Source organism: Ammospiza caudacuta, chromosome 28 (genome assembly GCF_027887145.1).
Source record: "Ammospiza caudacuta isolate bAmmCau1 chromosome 28, bAmmCau1.pri, whole genome shotgun sequence".
In the NCBI taxonomy this organism is placed as follows: domain Eukaryota; kingdom Metazoa; phylum Chordata; class Aves; order Passeriformes; family Passerellidae; genus Ammospiza; species Ammospiza caudacuta.
This window is the reverse complement of record NC_080620.1, coordinates 5097000-5111338: the sequence shown is the minus strand read 5'-3', so window position 1 is coordinate 5111338 and position 14339 is coordinate 5097000. Positions and strand designations below refer to the sequence as shown.

General features: G+C 46.4%; 1 protein-coding gene across 1 annotated transcript in view; it reads left to right on the top strand.

Moving 5' to 3' along the window:
* Positions 1 to 14339, top strand: part of KDM4B (lysine demethylase 4B) — a 73763-nt gene that overhangs the window by 45130 nt on the left and 14294 nt on the right. The window contains exons 9-15 of the mRNA XM_058820865.1: positions 35 to 231; positions 707 to 739; positions 3697 to 3866; positions 8536 to 8975; positions 10005 to 10125; positions 12548 to 12726; positions 14013 to 14235. Coding sequence (XP_058676848.1) covers positions 35 to 231; positions 707 to 739; positions 3697 to 3866; positions 8536 to 8975; positions 10005 to 10125; positions 12548 to 12726; positions 14013 to 14235 — 1363 coding nt within the window. The remainder of the gene's footprint in view (positions 1 to 34; positions 232 to 706; positions 740 to 3696; positions 3867 to 8535; positions 8976 to 10004; positions 10126 to 12547; positions 12727 to 14012; positions 14236 to 14339) is intronic.

The window sequence follows — 14339 nt, the reverse complement described above, 5'->3', positions numbered from 1 at the left end:
TGCCGTTCCTGTGACCCTGTGGGCTCTCTTGCAGTGCACGTGCCGCAAGGACATGGTGAAGATCTCCATGGACGTGTTTGTCAGGGTGCTGCAGCCAGAACGCTACGAGCTCTGGAAGCAGGGCAAGGACAGTGCTGTGCTGGACCACATGAAGCCCACGGCCCTGAGCAGCCCCGAGCTGGATGCCTGGAACGAGACCAAGGCAGAGCTGAAGGCGAAGCTGCTCCGCAGGTAAAGCCAGAGAGGGGCTGAGCCCTGCCTGGAGTTCAACTGCTCAGCTGGAAACGCTGCACTCCTCCATGGAGATGGTTCAAACTCTTTTATTTTCTGCCTTTGTTCTTTTCATACAGCTCCTCATGCCATTTGTCTGGGGTAATGTGTCCCTCGTGGTCCTGTTTCCTTCCCATGTTATAAAAGCACATGCTTTTCAAAGTGGGACACTTTGTGCTTCCTCACATCTCATCTCTTATCCTGAAGACAAAAAAAAAAAAAAAAAATCTATAGTGAACATTTAGAGCTTCACTGATCAGAAAGCAGGAGTTTAAAAAAGCCCATCAGTTGCAAAGGGGATTTAATGCATGCCTTTCTGTGCTTCCTTTGATCTTTGTATTAATTTTCTACAAGTCTGTGATTTTTGTGTGTTACAGCATGCTTGAATTGAAAATTTGGCATGCTAACCTTTTCCTGTTGGAATCTTGCTTTATAGGATAGGAGATGAGGAAGAGGACAACAAACACCGGTATGTGACTTCCCTCAGCAACATCCACCCCTTCATTCTTTTTCCTGGCAATCCCTTAAATAGCAGCTCTGGGACTCCTTTCCTCAGTCACTGAGCTTTTTATGAATGCCCCCAGGGAATATTCAGGCCTTGAGGTTCCTCAGGTTTCACCTTGGTTTGTATTTCTGTGCTCTCCGTCACTGGAGAACCTCAACTGTCTGATGGCTCCTCTGGTTTTCCCTCTGGAGCTGCTCTCCTGGGCTGCCAGGGGTGTGTGATGTACCTGGGGTGGGAAAAAGGAGCTGCTCACTGGTGGAAGTGCTGCTGCAGTTTTGGGACTGTTCAGGTTCCTGGTGCAGCTGGTGTGCACACTGGAAGGTGCTCTATGAACACCAAGGATTATTTTCCCTCCCTGAGCCTATTACCCAGCAGAGAAGCCTCTGTCTCAGCCTGAGCCTATTGCAAAAGATCCAGGTGCTTTTTTTTTTGCTTATCTATTCAGCGTTTCCTGGATTATTCCAGCATTATCCTGAAGCAGTTTTGAAGCTGTTCAATGCTCCTTAGCTGTACTTTCTCCTGTGCTTATGTCTTTCCAAGACATGGTTTTACTTGAAGCCTGACTTTTCTCAGCAGGATGGAGGGATGGGATTCACCTCTGCCCAAACCTTCACAGTTGTAGCTACTTAATTTAAGTCACTTTGTGGTTCTGTTCTTCAAAGAGTACAAACGCTGCTTTTTTTGTCAGCTCTCTTGGAAAAATGGAGCTTTTAAACTCTGCAGAGAGGTGTTATTTCTTCTCTAAGGTCAGTCAGACTTGGTTACCTTAAAAAACCCAACTTTGTTTACTTTATGGCTTCAGCAAGAGACTGTTTTAGTCCAGTCCCCATTTCATTTCTGGTGTGTGAATTTGTCAGACACAGAACAGCTTCACTTCTGGAAGTGCTCAGCCTTCAGCCTGTAGTTCTGGAAGCACTTTCTTTAAATGCTGAGCTTTCTGCCTCTCTCCCCCACAACCCCTGAGTGAGAAGAGCACTGCAAAACAGATCTTTTTTTTCTCTCCTGCGAGTATAAAGCTCTGCGCTGTAATTTTTGCCTGGCACTTCCACACCACAGGAGTAAAGCACACTTTGCTAAAACCAGCCTGTAACGCTTGACTCAACTCCTCCTTCAGCTACAGAACATTCCAGCTGCAGTGGCAAAGTCTTACAGCTTTATCTTCACCTCCCACCCTGCACTCCCCTCCCAGGGAAGGTGGTGTGTTCTTGGAGTATGGGTGAAGAGCAGAGCTGATCCTTGTGGGCTCAGCCCCTGTTCCTGCTGGTGGCTGTCCTGCAGGTGTGAAGGCACCAGCTCCTCTTGGAGGGCCACCATCTGCTCAGAGTCTGGCAATTAGAGGTCCCTGTGCATATGGATCAGCTTGCTTTTCTATTCATCATTCAGCTCAGGTGGAATTTTTTTCTCCCTTCTTTGTCAGTTTAAAGGCTGATTAAGGGCTCTTAACTCTGTTGTGCTCCAAATGTAATTAGCAGCTGAGTTTTCTGGGCTCTGAGGATGGGGAGCTGCTTTTTAGCTTTTCTAGACTTTGGGACTGATGAGTAAAGTGTGTTTTAGTCTCTGTCACACGATGATGGATGTGAGGCTGTAAGGAAAATGCAGCTTTCAACCAAAGAAGAACTGCCTACATGCTGAAAATGGGGAAAAAAATCACAAGTTTCTGAATCAGTCCTTTTGGAAAAGGAGAGCTTGTTAGATTTAAACTTGAAATTCAAGGAGAAATTCTGCAGATTCTGTAAAGCCCTGTGCTGGGGCTGGCTGGGATGGAGTGACTGGGATTTGGGGCTCTGAAGTTTTGGCTGTTGCTTGCACAGTGTCGAGGCTTTATCTGGTCCCACTCTGGCCCAGAGGGACCCTGGGGGTGGGTGAGAGCTGGGGAGGGGACCCAGCTGGCCCCGAGTGGCCAAGGGGAAATTCTGTGCCATAAAATGTTATGGGGAGCCATAAAAACTGGGGGAGAGGAGGAAGGAGGGGTTTGGCTTCTGAGGTGCTGTTTTTGGGGACTGGCTGGGCACTGCTCTGCCTAGGGAGGTGCTGAGTGGATTTCCTGGGCTTCTTTCTTTCTTAATTCTTTCTTCACCTATTAAACTGCATTTGTCTTGACTTTCAAATTTCTGACTCTTGTTCTTCCAATTTTCCCTCCCTGTCCCTCTTGAGCAGAAGGGAGTGTCTGTCAGGGTACAGTTCCCAGCCCAAAAATCTTGTCCTGGCTTCTGAATTTCCATTTCTCTTTGCATTGTGGCTCCTGTAATCTTTGCCTTAGTGGCATTGACTTTAAAAAGAATGAACAGCATTGCTATTGCCTCGTTAGTATTTGTCTGTTCTTATTAATAAGCATATTTTTTAGTTAGATTTCTTCAAGGACTTGGACCTTCTGAATTTACTGCTGAAAAATCATAGACTGCCTATTGATTGTGCTGTGAGCATTCATTATGGTGTGTTTTTGGGAACTGGCAGTGCTGGGTAATGTCTCAGAGCTGGAAGATGATGTTTTGCAGACTTCCAGCAGTTTGCCAAAGGGAAGCACGGACAGAATGAAAAGAAATAATGGAATGGAGGCAGAGGATGAAAGAGAGATTTAAACAAGTTTTCATCTGTATTTTGAAATACAAGCAAAATAGATTGAAAACACAATTAAAATCACTTTAACTGCAGCTTGTGAGCTTACATTAGTAATGGTAGGAAAAAGCTCTTCAGGAAACCCAGACAATTAATGGCTGCTGTGAATGGATCTTAAATGTTGTGTTATGCAAGGTTCATCTGCTCCCTTTCAGATATCTCTTCTGCCCTGTAGCTATTTTAGCTACCTTGTGTTTTCTCTGCAAAGAAGATCCTTTTGTTTTTTATTCAGCTTTTAAAGTCAGTGATGGTTTTCTATTTTGAAGACTGTTCTTTTATGTCAAATCACACTTCTGTACTTTCAGGTCTCACAGAAAAAGGAGTCAACCCAGAAGACACAAAACAGAGGATCAGAAATCTCTTGGGGATGTCATGGCTATTGAAACTGCCTTGGAAGATGTGAAAGTAAAAGAGGAGCTGAAAAGGGGGCCAGATGTGGAGGAAGAGGAGAGAAGCAAAGGGATGGAGGGAGAAGGTGAGGCCAGAGCAGTGAGGAGCTGGGGTGAGCTCTGAAACACCTCTGTGAATAACTTGTCTGCTGCTGTTGATTTCTGTTGAAATATCAGCAGAGTTTTCCCCAATATTAAAAACTCACTGAAATATGTCATCATTCACAGCAGCAATTGATTTTTCCCTCCCTTTAAGGATTCAATCCAAATAGCTTTTTTGGCAGGGCTTGAAAATTCTACAGGCTCAAACTATTCCAGGATTGTAAAAAATATATATTATGTGAGGAATATTTTAAATTATTTCATAGAGAAACAAATAAATGTATTTTTATGTCCTGCCCTGAAAAAGAATGATTTGTGCACTGCCTTGTGCAATTCATCTTTCCTCTTCCCCTCCCTATGTTCCCATTTTTCAGAGACTGAATCCAGAGAGCTCAGTTTGGGTGGGATCCACAGCTGCTGCACGAGTCCCACTTGGCTTTCTTCAAGTTTAGCTGGGGCAGGGAAGCTTTGCAGCTTCCTCTGCATGAAATATAAAACCTTTGCTGAAAATAAAACCAGGCAATGGCAACTCCCAGTCCTTTGGGACTCCTTCTGCACATCCAGCCCCCTTTGTGCAGGGGGCTCTTTCTGTTGCACCTTTTTCTTGGCTGTGTAGAAAAGCTTGGAGTTCTTGCTGGGAAAAAGCTGCTTTTCCCCCCCTGATGTGTGGAGAAGTGTTTTTTGTGTCTGTGACACACTCACTCCCTCTTTGAGGCTTCTCCAGCACTTAGAGGGAATTAATTTACATCTATTGTATATATCCATTATTTGTTTAGCATTTGGAGAAACCGATGCTGCAAACTGTTTAGAGAACCTCGATAATGATCATAAAGGAAATCTGTGGAAGCTCTGGGAAGAGCATTGAGGGCTTTGTTCAGTCTCTCAGCTAGACAGTGTATTTTCTCTTTTCATGGGAAATAAGGAGTTGGAAAACCATTGTTGCACAGTGCAGATACTTAATTTCTATTGCCCTAAGCTTGAGAGCATCAGCAGTGTGTTAAATTGTCTGCTCTTAGCTCTTGTACAAGTTTAACACTTGATGCTTGTAATAAATGGCCCGAAAATGCTGATTTTTCTTCGGAGACGAGAGATAAGTGACAAGGACAGATCTGAGATCATTAGAATGGCCAAGGAATAATAAAAACTCTGTTCTAGCTGAATGGCTTCCAAATCATACACTTCCACTACTTCTGAAGAGCTCTGTAACTGTTGGCTCAGGAGGGAAAAGCTTATTTTCAGCACCATTGCAGAAGTGCCACTGGAGCAAACTCCAGCTTGGTGTGGCTGCTTGCAAATGTTCAGCTTTCCTACTGCAATACAGCAATTAAATCCCAATGGCTTCTCTAGTTTTCCACATCCTGCTGTCTGCATTGCCTCTCACCAGTGTCTCAGGGTTTCGTCTTGAAGAAGAAAACAGCATCTGTTTGGATGGCCCTGCTTGTGGTAATTCTGCTCCCACCCCCTCCTGCACTTCCTTTCTTTATTTCCCTGTTTTTAATTTGGCTTCATTTTCTATTACACCAGAAGACATGACCTTGAGAAGGAGAAAGAATGAGATTTCAAAGTAGTCATGGTTCCAAAGTAGGTCTTGTGCTTTGTGTTGGTTGTTTGGACAAGCTGAGTATTTATAACTCGAGGTTTTCAGGATTTCTGACCCAGATCCCTTATGGTGTTTACTTTTGGTTTTTATGACTCAGCTTTATATTCATAATTTATTATGTTGCTATTAATACATTTGGAATTTTAGCAGGTTGTCTTGGGACGTTAGGAAGGAGAGTGTTGAGGCTTTGCCCTTGTCTGGAGGTGCTGAGCAGAGAAATCCCCCTGTGAGTGAGCAGGGGATCTGCAAACCTGAGTGCACCTCCAGGGCTGGGGGCTCCAAACCTCCCTGGCAGCCCCTTCCAAGCCCTTTCCAAGGAGGAATTCCTGCCTGACCCTCCCCTGGGGCAGTGTGGGGCTGTTCCCTCTCGTCCTGGTGTCCCCTGGAGCACAGCCTGCTGTCCCCTGGCTGTCCCCTCCTGTCAGGAGCTGTGCAGAGCCACAAGATCCCTCCTGAGCCTCCTTTGCTCCAGGCTGAGCCCCTTCCCAGCTCCCTCAGCTGCTCCTGAGCTGGGAAATTCAGATTGTGGCAGCACAGCTCTGCTGCTTGTGTTCCTTGTGTCACCTTGTGTCCCACCCACAGCTGCCATCCTTCTGCAGTGGAAGGACAGGAAAGACATTCCTTCTGGACCCACCTGTGCATGTGTGCCTTCAGGTCCTTTTCCTTCCTGCAAGTGTTCAGGATAGCCAGATAAGGCTCTTGGAATTTTTCCTCCCTTTTTCCTGGCTTCTGATTCCGTAGATTCACTTGCAAACTGGTTTGTTCATCGTAATGCAAAAACTTTCAAACACGGTTCTCGGTGCCAGCTGCTGTCAAATTACCCTTTAGAAGTCAATAAAGCTGGTGAATGGCATTTGTGGTGCTGTTGGGGAGAGAATTCTTGGAGTGTATAGAGAGTAAATATGATCTGGTTTTGTGCAACTGGGGAGAAATCCAATTTGCCTTTCATTCAATATGTTTGTTTCTCTAAGGAAATTCAATATTCCTTTCTCTGTGATAGAACAAACCAGTTTATCTGAGGGACTGCCTACATGAGTACAACTATAATTATTTGAGCTGGACTTGTTCCCATTTTTATAAGTTAGTGTAAATTGTAAATAAAGTGATCAGACTTCTGTGGAGTGCTGGGGTTAAGGTGATCCCTAAGGGATTTCAGCAGGGATTTTGGCACTTTATCCTATTGTGGGAGTATTCACCCTTCTTCATGCAGAAACCTCTATTGTGTGATGGTTATTCTGGTTTTCCATTCATGGGTTGGGCTGGTCAGGTTTGGTGTAGCCTGAAGTGGAGGGGTCTGGGTGGGTTGGGGTTGGTGAAACCTTCCCTGGGGTGAGCAGGCTGTCCCTGAATATCCCAAACTGGAGACTCCCCTCAGTGGAGAGCAGGAATTTTAATCCCTGCTGTAAAATGGGAGTGTGTGAATCCCTTCACAGGGAGGAGAGGTGGGGAAGACTTTTACAGGCCATTTCTGCCTCTGGTGACAATGCTGAGATGTTTATCTGCTCAAGAAGTGTTGTCACATCCATGAGGGCTGTGCAGATAAACCGAGTGACAGTGAGCTGGGAGAAACAAGGACATGGGTGTGAGTAAAGGATATCTCAGGATCCAGCTGAGCTCTGTGCTGCACCTGATTTATGCTTTAAAAGCATTTTTTAAAAAAGCTTGATAGCAGAAATCTTTGGGTAATAATGATTCAGGTATCTTTTTTTCAGTTCTTCATTTCCTGGGGCTGTTGGGTGCATTAACACACAGTAATACCCAGATAAGAGCTGTGCTTGCAAACACAGTGAGAAGCAAACTACTGATACACAATGGGGGTCTCCAAACTCTTGATTGCACCTCCTTATCAGCAAAAAAAAAAATCTGAGCACACCTCCTGATGTATGTCTTTATTTATATTTATTCATATACAGCATAGGAATACATATGTACACCTGTATTTCTGTGCTAATGTGAATATACAGAAAAACAGAGGTTAGAAAAGGAAGGCATAAAGATAAAAATACCGTTTAAATATTTATTTTATTAATGGTACAAAAATATTTCACTCCTGTGCTCCACTGGATGGTTTTGTGCCCCTGACTTTGGAGGACAAAAAGCCTGAAGCACAGAGTCATGGCTAATGTGACATATTACAGGTTTTTTGGCACACTGTCCAGTTTCCTAGGGATTTAGATATTTTCCCTCCAGGAAATGTTGCTTTTAGCAGCCTTTGTGTTCCAGTCAGGAATTTAATAGTCCATAGAAATGACACAAGTATTTTCTTTCTGAAGTGGCTTCTCTAGGTCAGTGCTGAGGCACAGCTGAGTGTGTGCAGCTTTCAGAGTGGATCTCTGGGAAGGGAAAGCAGCAATTCCGTGGTGGAATGTGCTAGCCCAGAGTGGAGCTCTGGGAAGGGAAAGCAGCAATTCCATGGTGGAATGTGCTAGCCCAGAGTGGAGTTCTGAGAAGGGAAAGCAGCAATTCCATGGTGGAATGTGCTAGCCCAGAATGGAGTTCTGAGAAGGGAAAGCAGCAATTCCGTGGTGGAACGTGCTAGCCCAGAATGGAGTTCTGAGAAGGGAAAGCAGTAATTCCATGATGGAACATGCTAGCCCAGAGTGGAGTTCTGGGAAGGGAAAGCAGCAATTCCATGGTGGAACGTGCTAGCCCACAGTGGAGTTCTGAGAAGGGAAAGCAGCAATTCCATGATGGAACATGCTAGCCCATCAGGGAGCTCTGAGAAGGGAGGGAAATGCTGAATTCCATGATGGAGCTCTGGGAAGGAGAGAAAGCAGTAATTCCATGGTGGAATGTGCTAGCCCAGAATGGAGCTCTGGGAAGGGACGGAAAGCAGTAATTCCATGATGGAACATGCTAGCCCAGCACAGGGCTCTGGGAAGGGAGGGCAATGCTCAATTCCATGGTGGAACATGCTAGCCCGGCACAGAGCTCTGGGAAGGGAAAGCAGTAATTCCATGGTGGAACATGCTAGCCCAGCACAGGGCTCTGGGAAGGGAGGGCAATGCTGCATCCCAGAATTTCAGGGCTCAGCGTCACCTTTCTCTCCACAGGGGAGTGCAAGGCCAAGGCGCGGCCCCCGAAGGCCAAGGGCGAGCGCAAGAAGAAGCAGCTGTTCCCCCCTCAGCCCCCAGGGCCTGTCCCAGTGCCCATCCCGGCCCCCCAGCCGACCCCCGAGGCCGGGCCGGGCCCAGCACGGCCCCCAGGACCCTCCCCAGCCCCGGGCCCAGAGCAGGCCCGGCCCGTGGCCCCCCTGAACGTGGTGCAGCCATCGGAGGCGCCGGCCGAGGAGGACGACTTCAGGCCGCGGCCCATCATCCCCATGCTGTACGTGGTGCCCCGCAGCAAGAAGGTGGTGTTTGACAAGGAGCACATGTCCTGCCAGCAGGCCTTCGAGCAGTTCGCCACGCAGAAGGGGCTGGGCTGGCGCCAGCAGGGCCCTGGCAAGGAGCAGGATGGCGCCGAGGCCGAGCGCGCCGAGATCGCCGCCGAGGTCAGTTCTTGTGGCGGGAAGGAATGATCAGTCTGACTCCTTAGATTCACTTGCAAACTGGTTTGTTCATCTTAACGAACAAAAACTTTCCAGCACAGTTCTCAGTGCCAGCTGCTGTCGAATTACCCTTTAGAAGTCAGTAAAGCTGGTGAATGGCATTTGTGGTGCTGTTCAGGAGAGGGTTCTTGGAGTGTATATTCGTGTTCTTGAAGGCTGATTTATTATTTTATGATACTATATTATAGTAAAGAATACTATACTAAAGAATACAGAAAGGATACTTACAGAAAGCTAACAAGATAATAATGAAAACTTGTAACTTCTTCCAGAGCCCTGATACAGTTTGGCTGTGATTGGCCAATAAGTCAAAACAATTTTCATGAAACCAATGAAACAATCACCTGTTGGTAAACAATGTCCAATGACATTTCAAAGCAGCAAAACACAGGAGAAGCAATGAGATAATTATTGTTTTCCTTTTTCTCTGAGGCTTCTCAGCTTCCCAGGAGAGAAATCCTGGGCAAAGGGAATTTTCCAGAAAATGTGACTGTGACAGTCAGTGGTCCACAGGCTGTGGTGGCTGGTGTGAGGACAGCTCCGAGGCCAGGCTGGGTGGAAGCACCACCTGGTATAGGGGTCTGCAGCCCCATGGCAGGGTTGGAACTGGATGGTCTTTGGGTCCCTGCCAACCCAAACCAGTCTGGGATTCCATGAGTCACGATTTCCGTGGAGTTCCCAGCTGTGTATGTGGTTGAGCAGACTTTTCACGAGCTGATGGAATTGGCAGCTTGCAGATGTTCTGAGGCTGTCCTGATTTGAAGAAAACTCTGTAGGTTACCCAACTTTTTAAGAGTTGGTTTTGGCTTTTATCTGCTCCAGGAATTGGCTCGGAAGCCTTCAGTGGTTCAGCCAAAAGGCAGAGAAAAGTTTTCCGTGTGAATCCAAGAACTCTCTTTGACAGGTGCTCTGCCTCTCTTGTCCTGTTCCCTCCTTTGGGGTGCCCATCCAGCTTGTTGTGCTTCCTTCCAGGCTGCTTCTGCCTTCTCCAAGATGAAGATGGAGATCAAGAAGAGCCGCCGGCACCCGCTGGGCAAGCCCCCGACGCGCTCGCCGCTGTCCGTGGTCAAACAGGAGACCTCGAGTGACGAGGGTGAGTGAGCAGCACCAGGGCCCTGGGCAGGTCCTGTCTGAGCCAGGGAACTGCTGCAGCCTCTGACAAAACTGGGTGGCCTGAAACTCTGTGCTACACGGAGCTGGTAGGAAATGCAGCGTGTTCCCGTTTTGATAACCCAGCTGGAAACAAAACTCTCCAGTGGGAGGTGTCGCTTCTCGCCTCCCACTCTTTTTTCACTCGAGAAAAATATTTTGCTGGCTGCAGAATGAGGCAGCATTATGGGCAAAGGGAAAAGAAAAGTTTGCAGAAAATAATATCTTAAAGGCAAAGCTCTGCCTTGGGTATTGCAGTGGGATGAGAGCTGGTCCTTGGAGGCAGTGGAGGTCAGATCTGCTCTCATGTGTGTGAGGAAAGTCAGTTCCAACCTTTTGCTTGCCTCCTAATTCACATCAGTGTTGGGGTCCAGCTTTCCTTGGCAGATGCAGAAATGAGAATTAAAATGTTTTTTGGTGTTTAACTGTACATCACTGATTCTTCTTTCCCCACATTCCAATCCCCAACAGTGTGGACCAAAGGGAAAGAAAAGATTCTTACCTCTCACTGTTTTGTGGTGTCATTTCCCACTTTGAGGCCTTTTCCACATTACTCAGAAAACGGACAATGCCCCAGTAAGGAGCTTTTGTGTGCTGGGTCAGGCACGTGGGTGTAGCTGGCAGTCCCTGCTCACAGCTCCTCATCCCAGGGGACATCATCTTTCCCATTCACCCTCCTTCAGGAGTGCAGCCATTGATTTTAGAGCCTTTTCCTGCCTTTCCTCCTGCAGGAAAGGCTTCTCCTGAGCTCACAGAGCTCCTTTCCTCACCAAGGAGGATGCATTTGATGCCTTCCAAGTGTGTAACATGGACTGAAGTGTGCAGAGGCAGCTGAGACTTGTTATCTTGTTTTGGTGTGAGACCTTGGAACCAGCTCAGAGCTGGAGGATCCTCGTTAGGCAGATTCTTCTCACTGCTTTGACTTGTTGGATGCTGTTTGGGGACTTGGCTGGTGGAGCAGGAGCAGCTCTTGTGGAAGCTGGCATTTCTTGGGGAGTGATTTACAGCTCTGGTGGGCAGAATCCGATCAAACAGATTCTTCCCTCCCCACCAGGGAATAGAGGCAGCTCTCTGCACCCCAGGCTTTTCCAGGGAATGATGTGCAGGATGAGCTGCAGGCTGCAGGAGGATCAGTGAGCATGTAAATTAAGGGAATGCACATTTTACACAAAGATTCAGCTCTGATAAGTTGTTTGCAATGTGGGAGCCATCCTGAATGCCTTGTGGATCCATCCTGGGAGGAGCCAAGGTGACAGCACACAACAGCCATTCCCTTTCTTCTCTCCATCTGTCACTCTGGATTAGGCTGCTGCTTTCACTGATTTCACTGGTGTCATAAATCCTGCTCTGTCACCTGATGTGCCTCGACTGAAATTTGGAGAAATGTGGGTTTTGATTCATGTCTTATAAATAAACACTTTTTAGAGGGTAACCCTCGTATGAAATGTGACAGAGCCACACACCCACCGCTCATCACCTTAAAAAAGGGATTAATAAAACACAATAAAATTTCCACATTGTCTGACAAATATGTTATGGGCAACATTTAAAATCTGAGATGTAAACTCAGCCATTAACATTTTACTCCAAGTTCCTTTTATCCTTTCAGGTAACCCAAGAGTCAGGAAATCTTCAAAGGGAGGGAGAACTGGGGAGGAGACTTAGACTTGTAGAGCAGAACATAAACTGCTTATTTCCAGTAATTAACAGTGAAGCAGTGAACAATTTGGTTTAATGTGCTGAGCTCTGGGGATAATGTTCTTCCAAGATGTTGTTGAGTTCCCTGTTCTTTTGGAAACTTTGCAGATTGGTGATGCAGGGAGTGATTTACACTCAGCCTTGTGTGGAAAATGTCTTTAACACTTACAGTGACTCAAAGCTCCTTCAAAAGGAAGGGTAAGGAACTCAGACCCCCAGACTGCCACAGATGGATTCAGCAGTGGTTTAATCATGAAATGCCAAGGACCTTTGAAAGGTTTATAAAATAAAGAACTTAACAAAGTTCAAATGAAGTCTTCATGAAAAGGATGGTGGAGGTTTCACAGCTGGGAAGGGGAGGGAGTTACAAAGGCAGTAAATCTCCATTCTCTCCTTCCTCATGGCCAGTTCCTTCAGGTCACTGCTGCTCCTGTCTTGTGTGTCGTGTCCCCAGAGGGGATATTCTGTCCATTTAAGGAAGTGTTTGGGGCATAGGCATATGGGAGACCATGGAGGAGTTGAATGTTTTTGTTTATTTCACTTCTGTGTTGTTGAGACCTGAGCTGTTTAACTCACCCTTGCTCCTTTTGCCTCTTCTAACCATAATCACTTTTGCCTTTACTTACTCCTCATTGTTTTGGGATTTCTTTTTTTCCTTTTCATTCTAGAAATGTTTCCATTTTCTGGAGAGGAAGATATGAGTGATCCAGAGGCTTTGAAATCTTTACTTTCCTTCCAGTGGAAGAACAAAGCACTTAATTTCCCAGCTGAAAGGAAGTTCAATGCAGCTGCTGCCCTGAGTGAGCCATACTGTGCTGTCTGCACCCTCTTCTACCCCTATAACCAGGTAATTCCTCATCACAGAGGCAGGGAAGCATTAAGGTTGGAAATGGATCTAGGATCAAGTCCAGCTGTCAGTCCCCCACCACTGTATTCACCCTAAATCCACATCTCCCCTCTGTATCCATGGGTTTTGTATCCATGTTTTTTTTGGGACAGTGACCCCAGTTCTCTGGGCAGCCTGTGCCATTGCCTGACCACACCTTCCATGAAGAGATTTCCCCTAATATCTCATCTAAACCTCTGCCACTGCTCACAGGGCTGAGTTAGGATGCAGACATTTCTGATGCAGACATTTCTGATACAGACAAACCCACACAAATTTGCACACCAAAGAAATGTGTTTGGATTTGGCAGTGGCTGGAGCCTTTTTTGTTATCTTTCCTGGCTTCTCTGGCTTGCTCAGTGTTCATTTTGAAATCACACTGAAAGAGCTTTGCAAACACTGTTCCATGCAGAGAAAAGTCACACCAGGCTCCTGTTTCCATACGGGCCCCAGTTGCTGAATTTATGCAAACAAGCCACAAAATAAAAATTTACTGAGTAAGCACATCCATCACCTTTTTTTGGAAACTACCAATATGCTTTGGGAGATGTTATAAGCAGAAAGGCAAAATTCATCAGATGAATTAGTTATTTGTGCAGTTGTGCATTGATTTGTTCTCACATAGAGCCAAATCTGGCTTTGTGTGCCCACCAGGAATTCGTGCCTTAGATACTTGTAGCTGTGTTGGAAGCTTTTCCTGAGGAAAGCAGAACCCACTTCAATAAAATCTCTTGATTTATTATACAGACTGAAAGTAAAATATCTGTTCTGATTGCTGGCTGTTGTGAGGAAAACTGGGTGCAGCTGAGCTGGTTCTATCCATTGCTATTAACTCTGTCAGCTACCAGAAACCTTGAAGTGTCCTTCAGGAGAACTTCTTGCAGGAAAAGTAGGGAAGGATGCCAAGGGGATGGGAGAGAGGGAGGGAAGGCCTTGCTTTTAGTAATATTTTCCTTTTTATTTTTCCTTGGTGTTTTCAGCTGCAATTTAGGAATTTTTTGCAGAAGAAAACCAGGAAAAGCTGCTCGTTATTCTAATGCTTCTTTGAGCTTCCACAACAAATTACAGATCCCAGTTGATGCCTTAAGAAAAGGGGAAGAAGCAAGGAGGGAATCAGGATTTTAGGCTGTTTGTTGGCTATTTGGTGCCAGGTGTTGGGTGACCTTTTTGCAAGGGGAGCGCTCAGAGTGGAGAGGGAGCACCGTGGCCAGGAAGAGGAGGTTCCAGTGATGGGGTTTTCTCTGCAGTCCTCACAGGTGGAGAAGGAAGCTGCCCCAGCCTCCACAGGGGAGCCGTCCTCGTTCGTGCACCTTTCCAAGTGTGGGCAGAAGACCAAGCCCCTGATCCCAGAGATGTGCTTTACCTCAAGTGGAGAAAACACCGAGCCCCTTCCTTCAAATTCCTACATTGGAGAGGATGGAACCAGTCCCTTGATATCCTGTGCCAAATGCTGCCTGCAGGTTCATGCCAGTGAGTGTTTCATCTTCCCCAGAGCCTTTGGCTCCCTGGAAATCAGGAGTTTGTGTGTTGCTGTATTTGAGTTCCTTCTTGGCAGGTTTGTATCCTGTCACTCC